This window comes from Schizosaccharomyces cryophilus (assembly GCF_000004155.1).
Source record: "Schizosaccharomyces cryophilus OY26 unplaced genomic scaffold supercont4.4, whole genome shotgun sequence".
Classification (NCBI taxonomy): domain Eukaryota; kingdom Fungi; phylum Ascomycota; class Schizosaccharomycetes; order Schizosaccharomycetales; family Schizosaccharomycetaceae; genus Schizosaccharomyces; species Schizosaccharomyces cryophilus.
The window spans coordinates 256631-278568 of NW_013185627.1; the positions used below are offsets into that span (position 1 = coordinate 256631).

The 21938-nt window shown below is 37.5% G+C and overlaps 8 protein-coding genes across 8 annotated transcripts; 3 read left to right on the plus strand and 5 right to left on the minus strand.

Annotated features, from left to right (window-relative positions):
• Positions 1 to 20: 20 nt before the first annotated feature.
• SPOG_02333 (aminopeptidase) lies at positions 21 to 2546 on the minus strand (the record flags this gene model as incomplete). Its single annotated transcript, XM_013168275.1, has 1 exon — positions 21 to 2546. The coding sequence occupies one exon, from the start codon at positions 2544 to 2546 to the stop codon at positions 21 to 23; it is 2526 nt and encodes an 841-aa protein (XP_013023729.1).
• A 117-nt stretch (positions 2547 to 2663) lies between these two features.
• On the minus strand, positions 2664 to 3752 carry SPOG_02334 (ribosome biogenesis protein). Its single transcript, XM_013168276.1, has 2 exons — positions 3208 to 3752; positions 2664 to 3096 (listed from the first exon to the last, which is right to left on the minus strand). The coding sequence occupies exons 1-2, from the start codon at positions 3692 to 3694 to the stop codon at positions 2732 to 2734; spliced, it is 852 nt and encodes a 283-aa protein (XP_013023730.1). The 5' UTR covers positions 3695 to 3752; the 3' UTR covers positions 2664 to 2731.
• Positions 3753 to 3779: 27 nt separating this feature from the next.
• Positions 3780 to 5907, minus strand: SPOG_02335 (transcription factor TFIIIB complex subunit bdp1). Its single transcript, XM_013168277.1, has 5 exons — positions 5819 to 5907; positions 5314 to 5775; positions 4625 to 5271; positions 4437 to 4584; positions 3780 to 4383 (listed from the first exon to the last, which is right to left on the minus strand). Exons 1-5 carry the CDS (start codon positions 5847 to 5849, stop codon positions 4142 to 4144), a joined length of 1530 nt encoding a protein of 509 aa, XP_013023731.1. The 5' UTR covers positions 5850 to 5907; the 3' UTR covers positions 3780 to 4141.
• Positions 5908 to 5950: 43 nt separating this feature from the next.
• Positions 5951 to 8285, plus strand: SPOG_02336 (ubiquitin-protein ligase E3 Brl1). The gene is made up of 2 exons (XM_013168278.1): positions 5951 to 6169; positions 6216 to 8285. The coding sequence occupies exons 1-2, from the start codon at positions 6077 to 6079 to the stop codon at positions 8184 to 8186; spliced, it is 2064 nt and encodes a 687-aa protein (XP_013023732.1). The 5' UTR covers positions 5951 to 6076; the 3' UTR covers positions 8187 to 8285.
• Positions 8286 to 8378: 93 nt separating this feature from the next.
• Positions 8379 to 11581, plus strand: SPOG_02337 (ubiquitin-protein ligase E3). The gene is made up of 3 exons (XM_013168279.1): positions 8379 to 8794; positions 8851 to 9327; positions 9369 to 11581. The coding sequence occupies exons 1-3, from the start codon at positions 8551 to 8553 to the stop codon at positions 11354 to 11356; spliced, it is 2709 nt and encodes a 902-aa protein (XP_013023733.1). The 5' UTR covers positions 8379 to 8550; the 3' UTR covers positions 11357 to 11581.
• Positions 11582 to 11632: 51 nt separating this feature from the next.
• On the plus strand, positions 11633 to 12936 carry SPOG_02338 (rhomboid family protease). Its single transcript, XM_013168280.1, has 3 exons — positions 11633 to 12049; positions 12095 to 12371; positions 12416 to 12936. Exons 1-3 carry the CDS (start codon positions 11884 to 11886, stop codon positions 12711 to 12713), a joined length of 741 nt encoding a protein of 246 aa, XP_013023734.1. The 5' UTR covers positions 11633 to 11883; the 3' UTR covers positions 12714 to 12936.
• SPOG_02339 (ran GTPase binding protein Mog1) lies at positions 12549 to 13868 on the minus strand. Its single transcript, XM_013168281.1, has one exon. The coding sequence runs from the start codon at positions 13557 to 13559 to the stop codon at positions 12981 to 12983; it is 579 nt and encodes a 192-aa protein (XP_013023735.1). The 5' UTR covers positions 13560 to 13868; the 3' UTR covers positions 12549 to 12980.
• A 1868-nt stretch (positions 13869 to 15736) lies between these two features.
• On the minus strand, positions 15737 to 21598 carry SPOG_02340 (1,3-beta-glucan synthase subunit Bgs4; the record flags this gene model as incomplete). The annotated part of the gene is made up of 2 exons (XM_013168282.1): positions 15737 to 16297; positions 16421 to 21598. 2 exons carry the CDS (start codon positions 21596 to 21598, stop codon positions 15737 to 15739), a joined length of 5739 nt encoding a protein of 1912 aa, XP_013023736.1.
• Positions 21599 to 21938: the final 340 nt, after the last annotated feature.

Sequence of the window (21938 nt, forward strand, 5' to 3'; positions counted from 1 at the left end):
TAAATCATGTCCTCTTTTTTTTATGACATTGTAAACGACGTAGACACTTTCAACAAACCAGTGCTTGCTTTCGTTCCTACTGACCAAGCAGGCAAATGCTGGAGGAAATTTTCGTAAGCGGGAATGGTACCATCATTAATATCATCATAAAAGCATGTAATCTCAGTAGATGTTGGTTCAGTGATAGTAAGATTAAGAGTGTAAGGCTTTAGAAAATCTCTTTGACCCATACGGATAGAAGAATATAACTTATTGACACGATTTTCATTTAAATCTTCAACAAACACCGAGTCGTTAAAATTGATTAGACACCATTTACTTTCAGCAAGGATTGTGAGATCCACTTGATGCTTTCCTTGACTAATATCGTAGACAATAGGATTCTCTGCTTCAAAATATGGCTTAACAGATTCAAAAGAACAATAGGTATCATTACATTGGCCACCATTTGCTGTATAGTATGGATTTAATTTCAAAACCTTATCAGTGAAAGGAGCAATGTTCTTAACGTAAAATGTATGGTTACCATTATTCAGATCATACGTTTGAAAAGTTGCCAGCTTTAATGGATGAGTTTCGTCGAAAGGACTTAAGAATAATGCTTGAACAATGAGAGTTATCCAAAGCATCGTCAAAACTGCTGTCGACTTTTTGGACAATGCACGGAAAATAAACGGTCCACTATTCACCATTGAAAAGAAGGCTATTATTATTGTTAATTTATACAGCCTGTTAGAGAATGGAGCGTCAGTCAGAGTTTGACTTCCTGCTGGTAAAACTACTTCTGTTAAAATGTCGTAACACAAAAATAAGGGAAGGGGTACAATGAAGATGAAATAAAGGACAGTCCAGATATTATCTTTAAGCTTCGCATGCGCTTTTTTGACCGATAAATTTGACTGTCTATGAAACAGAGATTGCTGAGGGACAGCCCCATACTGGGAGTGATTTGAAGAAGGAGCACCAAGAAGTGATCGTTCTTCGTGAGTGAAATCTATATCTTCAACGTTATCAACAAAATAACGGATTCGAACTAGAGTCAATATACAGCAGAAAAAAGTACTTAGATACGAAAGCGTCACCCAATATGTAGAACTCAATTCAAAGTAAACGGAAAAGATAACAGAGATAAGAAATACTACATACCATAGCATTTGAACATACCAAATAAGGACAATTTCGATGCAGCTCAAGTCTTCGGATGAAAGTTTGCTATGTGTAGCGGCAGTGCGAAACGAGAAAGCAAGAGCAATCAGATTTGTTAAATAAAACAGGGCAGAAACGAGCCCACTGTGAGCATTAATGAGGTACGGATTATACCAACTTAAAAAAAGTACAGTTCCAGTGTCGAAAACAAAAACGAAAACACAAGATAAGATAAAGCATGCTGTATATCTAATTTTCTTTAATTGAGCATATAACGAAGGAAACCGAAGCAAAATTGAAAGTAAAAGAATCGGACAAACGACGACTAAGGTGATATTTATCATTTGATATAGGGGATATTTAAATTGCCAGTACTTTCCAAATAACAAGAAAAATGTCGGTTTTGAAAATCTCGTCAAATCTTTCTTGGATTCGTGAAGCAAATTATTTACAGAATGAAATGCTGTATACATCATATGTCTCAAAGACCTTGGCATGATATGGGATATATCGTCTTTAGCAGTATGATAGATATTGCGATTCTCATAAAAAGCAATGTCAAGGCCAGCGGTCCCATTGTGCATATTCTCATATATAACATAATCTGTTTCACTGCGAATTATCTTACGCTTGAAAAAGTCTGAACCTAAGATTGAGGCTAAAGGGTACTTGTTCTTCCGAAAATAAGACTTAGTAACGTAGTGATTAGTAGATCGGAACAGCATTGCTTTCCCCCCAGACCCTGCTCCTTCCAGATTAACAAAAGCTGTTACATTTTTAGAAAGCTCATGAGCAGCAAAAGCCCGAGCTCCGTATAAAAAGTCCTCTTCAGCATTATTGATGTTTACAATTAAGTCTCGCTCTGGTTGATACTTTGCATAGTATCTGCACAACTCCAACGTAGTAGCAACACCTATGCCATCGTCAGTGGTACCTTTACCGGTAGAAACTGAGTCGAAATGAGAAGATAACAGTATAGGAAGTGCTTGCCGTTCCTTTCCTTGAAAATGTACCAGGATGTTATTCCCCTCGAAATAAATCAGACTGGCTTTATCTTCTAACTCAAATGTTATGTTTGTATAGAGGTCGTTGACGACAGTTACGTGCGACTGATTTTTTTCTTCTAGTAATCTCAACTCATCCAGTATATAATCACGAACCACCTCATTTTGCTTTGAATTGTAGGGATGAGGGAGTAGCGAGATGAATTTCAGGTCGTCCCAAGCACGCTCAACATTTAGTCCCTGGAGTGACTTTTGCGGAGGAAACCTAGCAATTCGAGACCAATCAAGCAAATAAAAAATGAAAAGGAACGTAAAACCAAAAATGGAGCATGTAAGGCTGGACTTGAACGTTTTCGCGCATATTTGCTCAATTAACGCCTTTTTGGAAATAGCCATGAAAACACCAACAATGGTTTCTTTATCTCTATCAGTTTAATTTTCAAAAAGTAATTAGATACAATATATTCAAAAACTTTACGCAAATGACTACTTTTTCTAGTTAGAGGTTGGAGACTGTAAGTGGAGAGAAGGTGATATGTAAGAAATCGTAATAAGTAAATGATGTGAATGCTAGGGAACTTTTAGTCTATAGAATCATCGGAACTATCTACTGAATCACTTTTCTCTTTAAAGGTTTTTCTTTGATTATAAGGAACAACGTTGCTTCCTGGGAGAACGAAACAGTAATGTCGAGAATCTCGCAGTTCACCTTTCCAATTTGATTTTTCGCTAATTCCCTGTTTCCAACCGATTGTACGTCGATGAGAGTATTCAGGATAAAAAGAGGAATCAAATCCTTCAGTCATTAAACTAACGAAACCTGCCTCTTTGGCTAATCCTTTCAGATTCCACAAATTGTATGGTTTCGTTTCCGCAAGAGTAATGACAATCACTCCTTTTTCCGAAAGAAATTCTTTTGATTGTTTGAAAAACTCTAATAGCATTTCTAAAGTAGTTAGTAAGGGGCCCATATATGTTTTCAAAGACTGAAAAAAGTAGTGGCAGATTCCAATTCCATTCCTTAATTCCCGAAAGCTAGTAGAGAAAGGTAACTTACTTTGATTATCTAAAATATTCCGATCCTGATCCTTTATACCCTTTCCTGAGTGTGGGAAATTCCATAGGATTGTATCAAACTTTTGATTTCTAAACTTTTTATTTTGCTTCAGCTTAGTAGCATCTACATCGTATAGAATTTCACCTCCGTTTTGTAAAATTTGTTCAATGTACTCTGAAGCGTCAGGATACTTCAGTTCTACGTCTGCTTTAGTGTCGTAACAGGTAGCTATTAAAACTGCTTCATCGTCTAAATGATGCTTCTGTAAAGAAGCTGCAAATGAGAAATTTCCTTCTCCAATTAATAAGAGCCGATGGTTACGCTCAAATGGAGCGACATATCGAAAATTCGTGGATTTTTTAGGGGTCTTCTTAACTTTGTCAGTTTGCAGAGAGTTTCTCTTTTTTAAAGCAGAAAACGAGCCATTCTCCGTTTCTTCTCTTTGTGATGGTTTCCTTTGCTTTTTAGATCTCTCCTTTTTGCCCATAGTCCGTAATTTCAAATACTCTGTTTTGGTTAACTTACTAACATTTCGCAGAAAAAAGTTAAAAATAATATTGCTGGTAAATACTTTCAGGATACGTAGCCAATTTATATTTATTCAAGAATAAAAATATTAGATTTATTAAAATATTACTCAAACTTATGAGGATATATCCTTAAGCCTAACTCCCATATACTTGGATTGACAAGGATTAGGAGCCATGTCATCCCAAAAAAGGCTTTGTAAGAAACAAATCATCTCAAACGATCAAACGAACATTCCTCTTTTAGCTCGAAAATTACAAAACAAACTATTGAAACAAAATAAACCATGTGCACAAAATTCTATGATTCCAAGATTTAAGAAAACAAAATCAAACGATAACCCATATTAAATTACCAAAAACAATAAAGCCAAATATTAAGACAAGAAACCAAAAATAATATCTCTTTAAACCAATTGACCCACAACCTCAATTCCATCTTCAAAAACAACGTCTCTCTCTTGCTTTGGTGGAGGAGCATTTCTCTCTTGCTCAGCTTCATAATTTGCTATAATTTGTCGCTGCTCAGCTGTCTCCACAGCACGTTTTCTTTCTTCTTCGAAAGCGCTTCTTATATGAGCCAGTTCTTTCTCGACTTCTTCCACAGGACGAAAAACTTTTCCAGACTCTTTGCTGTATTCTTCCATATCTGTTTCAATGTTAGTTTAATTAAGAGGGAGGATAGCACCTTGGAAAACTTACCAACTGGCTTTTTCGTCCTTAATGCCTCATTTATCCGAGCAGGGTTGCGCTTTTCTTCCTGCTTAAATTTAAGCTTTATTTGTCGACGATTGCGAATTGGAAACATGTTAGAAATAAGCGCAAAATCTGTGCCCCATTGAGAAAGTGCCTATTTGTTAGCTAAACGGATCCAATTGGATAAAATATACCTTGTAAAACTTCTCAGTCTCATCAGCCTTCCACTTTTCTGACTTTTGACGGTTTCCCCAAGTTGCACTCGTAACCCTTCGAGACAGTGCATTTTCTTCCACGAATTCACGATCTTCTTCAGGTACGTAATCTCGTTGATGGCGATCTATTTCCAAAGAAGCTTCATCCAAAACAATCTGGCCATCTACGACTCGAGTCCTAGGAGCAGAAGCGCCTGAGCTATTTAGTTGTCCTTCCGAATCCATCTTATCGGCAAGTTGGTCCAATATAGACTTGGAAGCTATATTAGACTCTTCTTGTGTTTCTGAATCCTTTTCTTCCGGTTCAGTTTCCAAAGTCCCAACCACCTCTTCTTCCTCTTCTTCGGGCTCTTGTATACTTGTTTGTGAAGCTGTATTATTTGCTGTCTTCAAATCTCTTTGTGGAGACTCCTCCTTGCCAGGTGTAACGGATCCGGTACGTTTTTTCCTTTTGGCCATCTTTTCTTCCAAAAGGAGTTTTTCAATTTCAACAAAGCGCTGGCTTTTCCTGCCAATACCAGGATCATCACATAACGCCGACATTTTCGTCTCGTTTATATTAATACTCTCTTGCTCAGTTCCGACGTTATCGACGATGAGCTTACGCTTCCTTCTACGGATAGAGGCTAATTAATTGTCAGCCATAACTGCAACAATGAAAGACTTACCATTTGTCATTCGTTTTGACTGAGATCCACTAACATCCTCAAAATTAGCGGCAACAGAACTTATTTGCGAAAGGGGAATATTTTCATCCACAGGAGTCTCTCTTTTAACTTGCCCAGATAACTGATAGACTTCAAAAGGAGTAAGATCGGATTCATCATTGTTAGACAGGGCAGAAGCTGGCTCGACTGTGGGCTTAAATACACGTGAAGTCTCATTGTTTTCCAATAATAAATCTTCATCATTGTTATTTCCCAGCTTTTGCGCTTCTTGGGCGGCTTCGACTAGTATGTTGAATGAATCACGCCCCTCCTGAGAATTGACAACGGGCTCCTCATTCACGCCATTCAAATCCGTTAAAATTTCTTCTTGAGGTACTTCTAAACTTCCATTTTCAGAAGTCTTCTCAACAGAGCGCTCTTTACGAGCAGTAAACTTTGGGGCGAATTTAGAATATGGATTTTCTTGAACTTGTGTTAACAAAGGCCTACTTTGAGTAAAACTTACTTAAAGGAGATGAAATTAATTTAGCACTCATATCATTGACAGAAAACCCTCCAATTGACTTCAAAAAGTTTCAATTGGGTTGTGGCAGTTTCCAAGTGTAAACAACATTCCCTCAACAATTTCGTGGTCTAAGTGCCAACCACCAAATTTTTGTAACTACCGATGAACTGGTAGACACAATCTAAAAAGAAGTTTATTTCATTATTTTTATAAAGGATTTAATAAAGTCTGAATAACTACAGAAAAGGCGTAGAGATTATGAATGTAGTGAACGAACCGCCAAGAAAACGACGTTTAGTGCATGATGAGCAAACCAGGCTTCTTAATTTTGAGGAATCTAGCGATTTAGAGGTATGAATTACACTTTTGAAAAGTCGTAGTACTAACAGCTTGCTAGTTATTTCAAAAAGAAGCAATATGGAGACGAGCTCGCGAATATGACATTCTCCTTTTAGAAGACGAAAAGGCACAACAAATGTGGAACCATTTGTTAGAGAAATTCAATCTATATGTATCAGAAGCTTACAATCATCATCAAGAACTTATGAGTCATCTGCAAAAGGTAGCGTCTCCATTGCTTGAAAAAGAAAATACAAACATAGTACCACGAGAACTTTCTTTAGATAAAGCTCTGTTTCTTGAAAAAAATGATTTAGTGTTTGAGGATGTGTGGACGTACTTCTCAGATTACGATAAGAATTTGAAAGTTATTATTTCAAATGGCATTCTATCGAAATTAGATGAAGCAAATGTTTCAGAATGGAATGATTGGATTGAGGAAAAGGAAAAGCAATTTTTAATGACTTTTGAATATTATTTTGAGCGACTGAAACTGGCTTTTTTGAAGAAAGAGCTTACCTTTACGTCTGACGCTCAGCAGTCTGCGGAGCTTGAATGGAAACAACTACAGCAGCAAAAGATTACGCAAGAATTGGAACAAAGTATAGAGCGAAAAAAAGAACATACGCTTCAATTAGCAAATGCAAATGGTAAATCAGAATCGCTCAAAAGTGATGTTTCTCTGGATGATGACAATGTGGTTAAGCTAAAAAACAATTTTGAGTCACAGTCTGACTTGATGAAAACAAATGTTAGTCAAAAGTTAAATCAGCTTTTAGAAAAACAAAATGAAGCGGCGCATTTGTATATGGACTTACTCAGTGTGACTGATAAAGCCTTAGAAAAGACACCTGAATATCAAGCTTTACAAGAGAGACTACTTGAAAATGAAAAGAATGTGGAGAGTATAAACAGCAAGCTTGTTTCTGTCTTTAGTGAATTACAAACATTGATATCCCAACGGACGAAAATACAATTAGAGGATGCTAATCAAAAAATGCACGAAATAAAACAAAAGCAAGAACGAATTGAAGAACTTGAAAAATCTTTGACTACAATACGAACAGAACGTGACGGACTTGTCGTACAACAACAGATGCAAAATACCAATGATGTATACTTTCAAGAGATTTTACAAATATGGACACTTCTTGGCGATTCAAAGAAGTCGGTTTTGGAAGCTCATAAGACTAAACTTGCATTTTTAGAATGGGTAGAAGGTTCTGACTTACAGACTGATCAGAGTGATGACGAACTGGAAAAGATTTCCAAGAACAATGCTTGCTTAGAAGCAGAACTTCCCGGAATGCATCTAGCTTTCAATAAGGCTTATTCGAAGCTTCAAAATAGTTTAGGTTTGCTTCAAAATAATGAAGAGAACTTAAGAAAAGCCCATTACGATAAATCCAGAGCTACACAGAAATACTTTTCTGCGATGAAGTCCCGCGATCTGCTGATTACAGAAAGTAAAACTCTGAAGCTAGTGGACAGCAAAGGTCAAGATTTCATCAGCAAACTCGTTGAGCGTGAGCATGTACTGGCCAGATATAACTCATCCCTTAAAGAAATGGAAGATGTATATAAGCAGATTAAAGAAATTTTTGGAAGGCATTCTGCTGAAGTTCTTGAAGAGGATAAACGGTTGCAGACAAAAAACACTGATCTTGAACAGTCATTAAAAAACTCACAAGCATTAATTGATCGTATAAATGAAGAGACTCATGCTGCATATCAGAAGCATCATTCTTTACAAATAAAGGAAGCTCAACTTCGTTTACAGAATGATTATAATCAGAAGGAGTCAGCCCTTATAGAAAAAGCTTATGAAACCGAGGAAGCTCAGGTCTATAAAGGGATGCTAAAGTGCCAAGTTTGTGAGTATTCAAACTGGAAAAGCAGGCTTTTACCTTTTTGTGGTCATGCATTCTGCTCATCATGTTTAGAATCCAGACTAAAGCAAAAGGATCGCACCTGTCCTATCTGTGAAGCAACATACAACTCAGCGGACATCGTGACCATTCATCTTTAATGTCCTTACTCTTTTGTATCCTAATGTATCTATTTATGGTTTTTTTGGACTTTTTAATAACACCTTCTTTTTTGTTTTTAGTACATTTATTTGGTAGCCTTTACAAAAACATATGTATAAAATTAATTGTAATAGTTTGATTGAATAAATCTGGCTTTACTGACAGTGAGCCATTCAAACTGTACTTGCCAACATCTCACTCCTGTATTTCTATCATTTTAATTCGACTGGTATAAGGGGTATAACTGACTGTTAAAATCTACGTTTTTATTTTTTCTTTTTGTTTAACGAATTAAACTATTGTACATTCTTCATTAGGACCGGTAATTTCCAAAATTATTTATACACTGCCCATTTATGAAAGATGAGTATAGCAGAAGATTGGGTAGATCCTGCGTCTTCTGAGAATACAGATTTACGCAAAGATTTTTATTATGAAGGGAATGAACTAAACAATGAACGAAGGGGCTTATTCTCTATCGAAAAAGTTCAACTGCAATTTCCTGTTTCAATACGTTGTTTGGCTGTCGAGAATAATATTTTAGTCATGGCTCTTACAAGCGACAAGCTAATGATTGTTGATTTAGAGAAACCAGAAGAAATTGTGGGTACGTAAATCTTTCTTATGTTTTTTTTTCTATGGCAAATTTTTAACCTTTTTCAGACATCGAGCTTCCGAAGAAAGCTTTGGCTCTTGGACTGACCTATAAGATATTCTTAGATCCTTCTGGACAGTATATTTTTGTCACAACAACGGCTGGTGATAATTGCCTTTTTACTCCTTCCCGACAAGGCCGAGTTTTGACGAAGCTGAAAGGCCATACGATCGAATCTATGATGTGGAGATTTGGCGAAAATGGTAATCTAGAGCTTTTACTTGCTTCTAGGTCTGGAGCTATACTTGATCTTATGTTGAGTTTGGATGCAACAAATGTGAAACGCCTTGAAAAGTCTATGAATACCGTTTATTCTTTTCCATATCCAGAAACACCGTTAGATATGTTATTGGCAAATCAAGAAAACATGGGAGAAGGCTACCTTGTTGTTGCTACTAATCAACGTCTTTTGAAGTTTTCGAAAGGGCATATTTCCAGTATGGACCAGCTCTATTTTTTTTCTTTTTTTCAAGGGGATATCGATGGTATGGGTGCAGTTGATTACTTGCTTATGACTAACATGCAGAATTATATCGTATATTCGACAATGAATCTGTTGAATGTGTTTCACATTCTCCATATCCGCAAATCTCTGCTGAGCCCTACACAATTGCTTTAAAAACGAATAAAAGGATTGTGTATTATGATTTGATAAATGTAACCTTCGATGTGATCCAGGAATATCAGTTTGTTGAATCACCGCGCCTTTCGGTGCCAACTATGGAGATGAATTTGCTGCTCACGCCGTTCCATACAGCTGTCTTTGATTTGGATACTTTATATATATTCAACAGAGTTAGTCAAAAGGAAGTTTATCAACAAAAAATTACCCTTTCCCCTCATGAAGAAATATTGGGACTCTCTTGTGATCATGAAAAAAATACATATTGGTTATACACAACAGATAGTCTTCACGAACTGGTGGTTAATAATGAATTGGATGATGTCGCTATAGTTTTTTTACAAAAGGCGGAATATCTAAAGGCTTTGGCATGTGCTAATACTCCGAAAGTGCGAAATTCTGTTTTAGATGGTTATGCTGATCATTTGATGAAAATAGGCGATTACGAAAAGGCCGCTACTTTTTTCGCTGAAACTTACAGATCTGTGGAAGAAGTTGCTTTGAGCTTCATAGAAATTGGACAAAAAGATGTTCTGAGGCAGTATTTATGGAAAAAGGTAAAGTCTTATAAGCCATCTATGAAGTCCCAGCGAGAAATAATAGTAAACTGGCTTTTGGAATCTTTATTAGGAAGATTAAATGATCTAGATGAAGAAGAAAGGCTTGAGTTGTTTCCCGATGCTATAATTGAAAAGCGTCAACAGGTTCTGCTTGAATTTTCAAGGCTCTTATCGCAGTACAAAGATGGAATTAATAGAGAACTTGCATATAACCTTGCCAATAATTATGGAAAAGAAGAGCAGTTGCTGCAAATTGCAACAGTGATGAAAGATCAGTCCTATATCATGCATTATTGGGTGCAACGAGAAAACTATGATAAAGCCCTAGAAACATTAAATGAAGGTGTGGATCAAGGAACCCTTATTCAGCATGCAACCGCTTTATTAACCCATCGGCCGATGGAAACTGTCAGTATATGGGAGCGGCAGGCAGATATGGACGTTCATGCTTTGATACCGTCTTTGCTAAGTTATAATCAACGTGCTCGTGTCTCTGTTGAAGAAAATGCAGCAATTCGTTACTTAAAATTCGTAACTGGGGTTTTAGGTTGCGCGGAGCCATCCATACATAATACACTGTTTTGCATTTATGCCTGTCATTCTAGCTCAAATGAGTCTTACCTCATGAATTATATAGAACAGCAAGGTGATCATCCTTTATATGACATGGATCTTGGGATTCGACTTTGTTTGCAGTTCAATTGTCGCAGAAGTGCTGTTAAAATTCTGGTGTTATTGAAACTGTACAGTCAGGGTGTTGAACTGGCTTTGGAAGAAAAGGATTATGAACTAGCTGCTTCCGTCGCAAATATGCCTGAAGATGACTTGGTGTTGAAAAAAAGTCTTTGGCAAGCCATTACGAAGGCGATGTTTGCTACTACGGAAAATATAAAGGAGTCAATAAAGTTTTTAGAACAATCCAACGTTCTTCCACTTACGGAACTAATTCGACTTTTACCAGAAAAAATCACCCTGGACGATTTACGAGATAATATATGTGACGAACTGGAAAGTTGTCGAGAGCAAATCGAGCAACTTGGCGTTGAGATTGAACAAGCCACGGAAGTTGCAGAAGCTGTACGTACGAATTCCGATGACCTAAAAAACAGATATATTGTGCTTGACCATAACGAGCCATGCTGGCATTGTCATCAGCTGCTATTTTCCGAGTCTTTTGTTTTATTCCCATGTCAACATACGTTCCATAGACAATGTATGCTTAAGCATAGACTTACCAGTGTTCCTGAAAAGGATATTTTAAAAGAGTGTCAACTATGCGGCCCTTCATATACCGTCCGGCTATTAGATGAACCATTCCCTGACACATTTTGATTGCTATTCTCTATAAAAAATGGTTAGCGATGCTGTATTTATTTAAAGCATCTTTTTTTGTTTCTTATTTGAAATGTATTCTCTGGTTTCGGTAAAGGTCCTGGAACCACAGAAGAAACATTCTCCTCAACGTTCTTTTGATGAGTACAATAATAATGAATAGTCATGCGTTAGTTACTTTTAGATGTGTCTTAATGAATTATCTTATTAAAAAAATATATTAACTATAATACTCTACGACTCTTCTCCGTTCATCTGCCTGAAGTAAAATGGTAATAGCAGACCCGTACTGTATTGGATCAAAATTGAAAAGTAACCTATATCTATTTAAAACATAGATTATGTTAAATTAAATTCTTTAATTGGAAGCAACGTTAACAATAATAGTAAGATTTGGAACATCATGCAGAAGCTAGAAAAAGCGTACTGCTGTTCCAAGCTATTCTGCTCTATACATGATACCCATTCCTCTTATAGATGTCTTTAATTAATATATGAAAGATAGAAGAAGGTAAAGAAATTATAAAATGATTATCAAAGTTTTAGAGCGCTTTCGGGATTTCGTTCAGAATCTACCATTATGGACGAAAACTGTAACATGGACAGCGTTGTTTATTCAACTTGTTTCCTTTATGGGTCTCCGGACGAGTAAGTTGGCATTATCATGGAGCAACGTTTTTCAAAAACACCTTGGTAAGCACCCATAAAAAGGAACGATTTGCTGATGCTTTTCTTCAGTCTTCGAAGTCTATACATATGTATTTTTACATATCTCTCTTTTACACATAATATTTAATCTTGTTTCGTTACTCCCAGTAATGGCTAAGTTTGAAAAGGAGCATGGCACCTTTGCATGTGTATTTATAACAATGTTGCCTTATACCCTCTTTCCTGCCTTCATGCATCTTATTTTTTATCGCTTTATTTTTGCAAAAGAGTCAATTTCGATTGCTGGATTCAGCGGATGGGCCTTTGCATTTATTTCTGCAACATGTATTCATAATCCTCAAGGCCCGTAAGTATACTCTACTGTATGTCAGCACTAATCATTACTTGTAGGATTCAGAATTACATTCCCAAGCACTGGATTCCGCTTATTTACTTGTTTATAACTACAATTTTTGTACCTTACGCCAGTTTTATTGGGCATGCCTCCGGGGCTGCAGCTGGCTACGCAACGCCCTACATTTTTGAGCATATTCCTTTAAAATTATGGGCAGAAAAGGTTGATTCAATAGGGAGTCGTTTCAAAGGTTACCAGTCCTACGATGAGTTGGCATATGCATCACTGCCAATTGCAGAGCCAAGTACTGGTAATCCTAAGTTCCCTGGAACGGGGACCCGTTTGGGAACTTGAGAGTTATAAAAAGCTTAACTGTAAGCGATTCTATTAAAGGTGATAGTAGTAATAGAAAACTCACAGAACAAAAACTAGCTATCCTATTCATAATATGCACTGAGTCTAATGATTTCGAATTCAAAACAACTGTTTTTTCCTGTATTCCTAAAAAATAAATACTGTTTCCTCGGTTTGAGCTTTTTGCTTAAAATCAAAACACATTTTGATAGTATTCAACCGCTTAACCCCTATAGTTATAGGCATCTTTTCATCCGTGCATTCAAATCAAGCTGCAAAAAACAAACTTCTGTCTACTAAAACCAAAGAATGTGTAAATTGACTCAAGATTTGGTTTGCTGTCTGCAAAGCAGCTTCATCAGCAGGAGACACATCTGCTAACCTTTTGGGAAAGGATAACGTTTGGGACAAAGGGATATTTACAGAGCATACAACATCTGTTTCAAACTCTTGTAGTGTTATTACATGCACAAGTACAGCTACGTTTGAAGCGACGTCTGTCATCTTTTTTCCCTTTTCGAATACTTTTTGGCATCCAAATGTGCATGTTCCGATTGCTCGCTCGTTATTTAATCCAGCGATATCTTCTTGACTTAGATCTGTATCTTTCCAAATGATAGATTCACTAGCATCATTATCGTAAGCAATGCTATCAAAATGAAACTTGGCGACCGTCGCATCTTGAGGTTTCTCTACCTGTTCTAGCAGTTCCAAAATTAGAGTTAAGTTTTCTTTGGAGTCTTGAAGAAAAACTTCTTGATTATCAGGAATTTGTCTCAAAGCGCTTGCATTCAAAAAGTTTCCAGGTAATTCAGCACGAAAGGCTCCATCAAATAACTGAACCATTTTATAAATAAAAACTATACAATCTTTTAAGAAAGAAAAATTCTATCAGTTATAAAAACTTTCCTGTCTCCAGCCCTCAATTGCTTTTGTTTACTAGTCATCTGAAGATGAAGAAGTTCTTGGTGTTGTGGTACTTGATTCGCTTTAGTAATATTTTTTTACAAGCATATTAGATGATAATGTCCAGTTGCTGTGAAAGTTGACGGCAAAGTGCAAGATACGAGCTTAACGTCTTCTTTAACTGTTCTATGAAAAATTAGAGTGAAAACAAATACAGGTAAGCGTCGAGAAAAAGAAACTTAAGTTAAGTCTGAAAAACGCTTCGGATTAAAACTGTAAGGATTCTCGTTATAGAGATATTCAAAATATAATACTATAGAGGTATGGGAGGTTTGAAAGAAGTATAGTATATTGTCGCGGGTTATGAAAATGTTTATAGAGTGGAAGTAATAATTTCAATTGTAGGATTGTGTACTTTAATTGGGCTCTGTTAAACTACGCGTATAGACGCTAGTAATCTCCAGGGATCTGGCTAATTAAACTGAAAGTGTGAAGACGATCTCATTTGACCTTGCCAGTCGATTCTGACTGTAGGCACATGAGTACATATAGTTTTGCTGAAACAGCTTTTTACGAGTAAACGTCCGTCAATCACTTCAAGTTGCACCCTGCGAATTCAATTTTAAGCAGATACCTTTTTCCTTGATGATAAAGATATTCGTTCACCTTTGCTTTGATCGGAAACTTATGAACCAAGAAATCACAATTCAGTTGAAGTATTCAGCCTTACAGGTCGGGTAGCACTTGAGATGGTTCTAATAGATTCTTTGATAAAGCTTTTATATGAAAAATGAAAAACGCTGTGTCCCTAGCATTCATCATGTTCGACCTAAAGCATTCTGTACGTGTGAGATTGTTTTATCCAACCTTAGTTTGAGAAAAGTCGATTTTTAAGACACGGATGAGCTAGCAGTTCTCATACTCAGTCCTTTCGTGCTTGCTAAATTCATTCTGATCATGAATAACCTCTGGCAAAGGGCGGAATGTCCTCTACTTCTTTATATATCTAATTCATGCTGGTTAGACTCTATATCCAAATAAAGTTTTCTTCGTCAATAATGACGCTCCTATCGTTAAGGGTTTACTCCTTTTCTTTCTAATCTTTTTTGATTTTCAATATCCAGTATGAGAGATGGCGGATTCATCATTGTGAAGTCTTTTCCTTCATAAGCTTCATGCAGCTTACAAGAAGAAACTGAATTCAATTCATACTTCCTATATTTGTGGATCTTAATCAGTGCGCAGTGGAAACCCTAATGTTAATATCTGGATCATTTGCTCGAAATGACAAGAAATATTACACTGGAGGACCCCTTTCACATGCTTTCGTATTATACATGGTAAACAACCAAGCCATAATCGGAAATCCCTCGTGTTTGTTATTATCTTCTCGAAGTTGATTCATTCTTAATTTAAGGAATATTGAAAATCTTTGGGTGATCAAACAGATTATTCGATATCCACTTTGAGGATACCAAACCAAGAATGGTAAAACTTATATTCTTTCATCCTTATTAAAAGGACCTTTAATTATTACCAGCCACTGCAATTGACAACGGCCGTTTGTTCTAAGGCAGGTTTCATTCAGGAAAACATAAAGACTGTTGTTTCTCTACACAGAAACTACTTAAAGCCAAAGTAAAGCAAATCACTAGTAATCTTATTCAATTCTATAGATAAAAGGAAAAAACATGCATAGAAAGTATTTTTAATGCGTAAAATATCAGGCCTCTCGAAAAAAAAGGTCTGCGACCGCACAAAAAAGGTTCATCTATTTCCATATTGAAGAAATAAGAAACGAGAAAGAAAAGGGAATAAAACGAAAAAGAAACGATGAACAACTTTTTGAAAATTAACAACCCATCCTCTTGTCTTTAGCATGATAATTAACAAAAGGAAGCTTTGCACCATATGCAATAAAATAGTAAATAACATATGCCAGTAAAATATATATAATATTATATATAGTAAAAAATTTCAAATTTGGAATAAATCAACCATATTTCAAATATGAAAACACCATTGTTTTCGATGTTACATTACTTTCATGCTTCTAGCATAAAAAAGGAAATGGTATACAACACATTTCATCGTACATAAAGAAATTTTAGTCAGGCTTAATATGAAGTATTGAAGACGAAGTTCATTCCCGCATAGTTTTGAGAGTAGTTGAGCGTCCAATTAACATCTCTTGGTTGTCTCAAACCTCCGCCAATACTAAGTTGAGTAAGGTTTTTGACTGTTCCATTAGGATAAAGAGGACTGATTTTAGAAATTGCATCAACACTCTTGAGTCCTGACCATATTTCACTACCAGCAACCAAAGGAACAATCAGTAAAATGATAAGAAAAATCAAAATGGAGAAATACAAAGCAGAATAACGACGCACAATACGCTTACGTAGTCTGCTCTGCTTCGTCGAAAAGATGGGAGGTCGGATTTGACGACTAGGTCTCAACCAAAATAGCAAAACCGAGTGCCAGCGATCTACATATGGGATGCAGATTACAGGAAGCATGAAATAAAGCAACAAGTGACCTAAGAAAAAGTCTGTTGCAAAGAGGTTGAGCTCAATGGATTTGCACATAAACTCACGTGCAGGTAAAGTAACTGCATGATAACCGTAACCTTTACCATACCATTTGCCTGACCACCATGAAATATTGGAGTCGTCTTGCTTGGTTTCACGAGTGAGAGTCAGCAAACTCAAAAGTTTAAAGATAAATCTGTGAACTGCAGTAACGGCACAAAAAGCTAAGACAGTCTTCGGTAATGACCAGCCGTCTAAAAACCAACAAACCTCAAAGACAGCGATGAAAATTATTATTTGAATAGCGTGAGCAATTGCAGCAAGTACTGCAGGGAATTTCTTGCAACACAATCCTAGCAAAGGACCCATACAGCAGGCCATACCTCCGAAAAATCCGACCATACCGAAACTAACAGCAATCGGTACAAGAGTGATAATGGCAAGTCGTAAGATAGGGTTAGTACCTGTCTTTGGATCAGTTGTGTAGTACATCTTATCATGATCCATCCAATTGGCATAGGAGGGATTACCAGGCATAGAGTTCATAAAGAAGTAGGGAATAACGGTACCAGCTGCTAATAGAGCAGGAACTAGGACTTCACTGAAGAATACACTGCTAAGCTTGGCACGAGGAGTATCCATAGAAATCTTATCACTAGGTTGTCCCAATACCTTGCGTTTGTAACCCGTAATCCTGGTACGAGACAACCGACAATAGCCAATCCAGGAATTAGCGTGAGTACGGGAATTACCTCTGGACAACCAGCGAATAAATTCTCTATAGTCTACAAAGAAATCATTCCAGTCAAACTGATGGGGATTAAACAAGAATGGGGCTACACAAAGAGACACAATGGATACCCACCAGTAGATCAAATGGGCGACCCAAACAGTCATTGTACCAAAGAGCAGCATCATCAAAAAGCGAGCTCCAGCATAAATAGAAGGTTGAGCAAATCGAGAGTATAGTACAGAGAAGGGTAAGCGGACAGTAGCGAATCCACGACCAGTACCTATATATCGAGCACCGCCAAAAGAAAGATCAGCAACAATTGCTTGACAATTAACTTGACAAGTGAAAACTTCAAACAAGGGAGAAAACGAACCAATTTGCTTCATAAATCTCTTAAAAGCTCTCCACACACCACGTTCAATTAACTCATGTACTGTCAAAGGAATGAAGGAAATCCAAAAGACGATGAAGATAGAAATAACGCATCGTTTTAGCCAGGATAAAACTGGAGCAAGTTGGTAACAACCTTGAGGAACGAATGTAGTATCATAACTGAGTTTCTGAGACTTGTTATAGTAACAAACGGTAACCACATGGTAGAAAGCACCTAAGTTCACAAGGACAACCATGAAGAGTTGAACTGAAAGCATAATAAACATATTGTTCAAGTGGAAACCAGGGTGTGCGAAATAAAACGAAAGGAATCTATCTAAGGGGAGTTGCGTACCAAGATAGTAATATTCACGTGAAAGCATTTGTTCGCCCATACCAGTACCAACCTTCGTATTGAAATTCAGAATAGATCCAAAACCTAAATCACGACCCTTACCACATTGGAAATACTCACAATGTTTAATACGACCACCACGAAGTAAAGCAGTCATACCGGCGTAGATATCTTCGTTTACGTGCAGACCTTTCTGAGCTTTGGAAACACCACCACGTGTAGTCATGAAAACACCGTTCAAAAAATCTGGATGACCGTAATGCAATTTACCACCAATCTGTGCAAGCGTACGAGAGAAAAGAGTACCAAAGGTTTGTTCTTTACCAGCTGCAACATCACCAAGAATACCGATATTTTCGGAGAAAATGTATTCACGAGCACCAAGGATTGCAACAGGGTGGTTGTTCCTTTCTTTGGCTGTTTCTGAATAAGGATTCACATTATCTGTTTCCATTTCCTCAAATTCAGAAAGAACACTGCGGATCTTCAAACATTCTTCCAAGTAGTTGTCCTGATTTGCGTCAATCAATTGAAGATATTCACCACGATAGAATGGTAAGGCCATATTTTGATTATCAGATTTACCATCACCAAGGATTGGGTTGCCGGATAAGCGAATACGATACTTGGGACGACGACGTTCATTTTCCATAATTTCTGAGTGACCATCTATAAGAGCAGCAAACAGTTGTGGTTCTCCACCTTCTTCAAGTGGAGGATCTTCGTCAAGGTAGGCTATTTGAAGATCGGGGTATGCACGAAGTAAGAATTCTGCATTTTCATATTCTTCCTTGCTGAACTTAGCATAGCGTTGCATAGAAACAACAATCTTAAATTTACGACGAGCCATACGATCCAACTCATGTTCCAAACGATCAGTGTTACCACCAAACATTTGCACAATTTCAGGATTTTCAACACGATATAGTAATTTAATAGCACGACTGTAATTCATAAAACCGCTGATAGTACGATATAATGTTTGGCTTCGTAGAGATGCCCAGATACGTGTACGAAGAGTGTATTCGGGTACGGCAGACTTGAAACCGATGCAATAGAAAGGGAGGTCATCGATCTTGCTTCGGATGACACTTTCCTTTTCGGAAACAGAATCATCCTCGTAAGGAGCATTCTCTTCCACCAGAATCTTGGTATCTTTTACAAAACAATCCCATTCAACAGGATGCAATTGTTTAAGATATTCAAGCAATGTAACACGAGAAAGCTGATCCTCTTCTCTGATAATTTCTCGTAAAGAGAGTAAGATCTTCTCTGCATAGTGAGGAATGAAGACAGTGAAGGTAGGCATGTTATCAACAGGAACAGGCTCAGGAATAGGAGTGGCCATTGACTGGGCGAAGAATGACAGACGACGCTCTGCCTCAGAATCGGCAGGAAAGAAATCAGTATGGACTGTGTGATCGTCTTGAGAAATGAAAAAGTTGGGAGTACGTAACGTACGTCTTCCTTCTTCAGCAGGAACCTGATGATAAAGCAAACGCTGAACATGATCGATAGATAGTAAGTGTTCACGATACATAGAAATAACAACTGCATTCCAGATTTGAGAAATCAGAATCTTCGGCTTATATTTTATTTCCATATCATTGGTAGCAAGAATTTTGCTATAGATTCTCTGTGGCAGTCGACTATAAATGTTCCTCCAGGGGGTCAAAATTGAAATACCAAGAATAAAGGATCTTAAAACAGAGAAGATTGTGTTAAAAATAACATACCACAAATAAGAGTCCAAGAAAAACAAAATTAAATCAGTAAAGTACATAATACCAAGTAAAATTCTAGGATGTACAAAGCACAATCTACTTCCCACCCAGTAAATTGAGCAGAGGTAAGGGCGCATTGTACTAAGCACAATAATTGGATCCCTAATTGACAATGTCAAGTAGAAGTAAGACTCGGCAAATTTACAGGTAAAGATACAAACCCAGATAAGAATGGAAACAGCCTGATTATCAAACTTCAACGGAGCAAAGTTAGCAGTGAAGTACTTGTTAGCCAAATACTTCCGGTCGCTCTTAACAGCCCACTTTCCAAAAGCAGATTGGAGTGGAACGATAGCAAAATAGAAGTAGGTTGCGATAGACATCAAAAACGCTATTACACCAACAGCAATTCTTCTTCCACTTCTCTGCTTTTCCTCAGATGAGAATACCAATATATAACCGATCGGAATAAGATTGATTCCGCAAACCGTAAGGATTAGCATGATCCTTTTCCAAATTGGTTTAGATCCCGGGAAGCGTCGAGGTACATATAGATATTCACACAAAGATGCGACCAACATGATGATACAGGCAACAATGGAAGACGTTGCCGTAGCGGCCCATTCAGATCCTCCAGTAGGCCTTGTGCCTTCTTTTCTATGGAATTTCTTGTTGTACAAAGTTGGAGAATTGTAAGCAGTAAAAAACCAGAACATGCAAAAGTGGATAACCCAAATACGATTGAAGTTGACAACGAGATGAAGCCAAGAACGAGTTTCATAGAACGTTTTGTAAAAAGCGCGATTCCATTGAACTTGAGGCAGTCTATGGAAACGCTCAGAAGCAGGAATATCAATTAAACGAGTTCCATCCTCGAAAATGAGTCGAGCGATACCTTCTGCATGCCAAAATAACTGATTGATATCATCATATCCAATGACTTGGTCGTGAGTGCGTTCACGGCGAACATATTTACCATCTATAATTTCAAATTGTTGGTCATGCATGTACTGGTAAAGAGGAGTAACAATACTGTCCAAGTAATATCCCTCCTCAACAGGCTCTGTAACATTTTGAGCTTCTGGAGAAGAGATATAATCATAAGCACATTTGAACAAAAATGCCATTAGCTCAGGCATGAACCGAACGTTGTTAGCTTCACCCCACAAAAGTAACCAAAGAGCAACTTGTTGGGCACGTTCAAATTGGGTCATTTGACGCATATGGGATCGCCAACGATATTCCGCTGATTCCAAGGAGTCATCTGTATTGACATCAATATACTCATCCTCTTGCTCGGCAGGCTCATCCTTCTTCTTATTCTTCTTGAAGCGGGACTTTTTGGGGGGTTTGGCTACTTTAGGAGCTTTCTTCTTGCGGGAGAAAAGCTTTCCCTTTTCTTTGACAGAGGTAGCTTTACCACCATACACGCCAAGGTTGGCAAGACCTATAGCGTCTTCACGGTCCATTTCAGCAGCAAAGTACCATTTTTTATAATTGGCAAGGTCACTGCCAATATAGTCAGCATGCAAGGTCAACAAAGCTTGATCGGGCGTCATACGCGATGCACGTGAATCTAACAAAGTCATGAAAAAGTCGTACATATTGCGCATAGAATCACGCTGAAACCCAAGCTTGTTAGTCAAATCAATAAAGATATCCTCAATTTCCTCTTTAGTCAAAGGAAGTTCATTTTCAGGAGTCCAGGCAGGATAGGGTTCTCTGGGAGCAAAATTAGCGCTATCAGCATAAAAGGAAGCGCTGTCCACATCCATAGGAGTGCCAGAGCCAGAATTGCCAACAAAAGAAGAATTACTAAATTCATAAGGACTTGCACCATAAGGAACGCTATTGTAGACATTGGCAAGCGAATCAGAGCTAGGATCGTAGCTGTTGTAGCGGCCATCACCACGCAAGTTGTAAAAGTTTGCCTCCGCAGGACGAGCATTGTAATCCGAATACTCTGAACCATACTCGTCTGAAGGATGGATATCCTTGGACTTGTCTGCAACATACTGATAAGGAGAGTCACCTGAATCAACAGGCGTATATTCGTCACCGTAGCTTTCCGTTACGCCAGTAGGATAATCATAGCCTTCGGCAAAATCCTCCTCATATACTGAGCCATTATCATAGCTTTCACGGGGGTATGAGGAGGCAGAAGGCCGTTGGTATGCGTTTTCATGATAATCTTCAGATTCATAAGCAAGCCCACCGTTGGTAGGATCTGAAGAACCTTGTGGATGATTATGATTGTCGCTCATAACAGCAAAAGGTAAGTAAAAAAATCTTTAAAAGTAAGAAAAAAAAAGAACGGGATTTAAGGGTAAATCCCAGGAACAAGGTTAAAAGAAAGAAAGAAAAAGAAAGAATATTCAAAATCAGCGAAAGACAGACAAATTTACAAGATAACAATTATAGAAATAATCACCTTGCAATTTTGAAGTGGGTATGATTAAAAATCCTTATATTAATAATTCTGAAAAGAAAGATGGGAAACCGTCCTGTCGTTCCAAATTTACGGGTATAAGAGGAGGTAAAGTAAAGACGGAATATGCTTGAATGCAAAGAAGGAAATCCGGGAATAAGGAAAGAAAAGAAAAA

Excerpts from the sequence above, each read along its gene's own strand:
- SPOG_02337 (XM_013168279.1), top strand. The coding sequence starts at position 8,551 with ATGAGTATAGCAGAAGATTGGGTAGATCCTGCGTCTTCTGAGAATACA. Across the intron at positions 8,795-8,850 it reads GAAACCAGAAGAAATTGTGG|ACATCGAGCTTCCGAAGAAA; the intron begins GTACGTAAATCT and ends AACCTTTTTCAG. Across the intron at positions 9,328-9,368 it reads TTTTCAAGGGGATATCGATG|AATTATATCGTATATTCGAC; the intron begins GTATGGGTGCAG and ends ACTAACATGCAG.
- SPOG_02338 (XM_013168280.1), top strand. The coding sequence starts at position 11,884 with ATGATTATCAAAGTTTTAGAGCGCTTTCGGGATTTCGTTCAGAATCTA. Across the intron at positions 12,050-12,094 it reads CGTTTTTCAAAAACACCTTG|TCTTCGAAGTCTATACATAT; the intron begins GTAAGCACCCAT and ends GCTTTTCTTCAG. Across the intron at positions 12,372-12,415 it reads ATTCATAATCCTCAAGGCCC|GATTCAGAATTACATTCCCA; the intron begins GTAAGTATACTC and ends CATTACTTGTAG.
- SPOG_02334 (XM_013168276.1), bottom strand. The coding sequence starts at position 3,694 with ATGGGCAAAAAGGAGAGATCTAAAAAGCAAAGGAAACCATCACAAAGA. Across the intron at positions 3,097-3,207 it reads GAATATTTTAGATAATCAAA|AAATGCTATTAGAGTTTTTC; the intron begins GTAAGTTACCTT and ends TAACTACTTTAG.
- SPOG_02335 (XM_013168277.1), bottom strand. The coding sequence starts at position 5,849 with ATGAGTGCTAAATTAATTTCATCTCCTTTAA. Across the intron at positions 5,776-5,818 it reads ATTAATTTCATCTCCTTTAA|AAAATCCATATTCTAAATTC; the intron begins GTAAGTTTTACT and ends CACAAGTTCAAG. Across the intron at positions 5,272-5,313 it reads GTCAAAACGAATGACAAATG|CCTCTATCCGTAGAAGGAAG; the intron begins GTAAGTCTTTCA and ends ACAATTAATTAG.
- SPOG_02339 (XM_013168281.1), bottom strand. The coding sequence starts at position 13,559 with ATGGTTCAGTTATTTGATGGAGCCTTTCGTGCTGAATTACCTGGAAAC.
- SPOG_02336 (XM_013168278.1), top strand. The coding sequence starts at position 6,077 with ATGAATGTAGTGAACGAACCGCCAAGAAAACGACGTTTAGTGCATGAT. Across the intron at positions 6,170-6,215 it reads AGGAATCTAGCGATTTAGAG|TTATTTCAAAAAGAAGCAAT; the intron begins GTATGAATTACA and ends ACAGCTTGCTAG.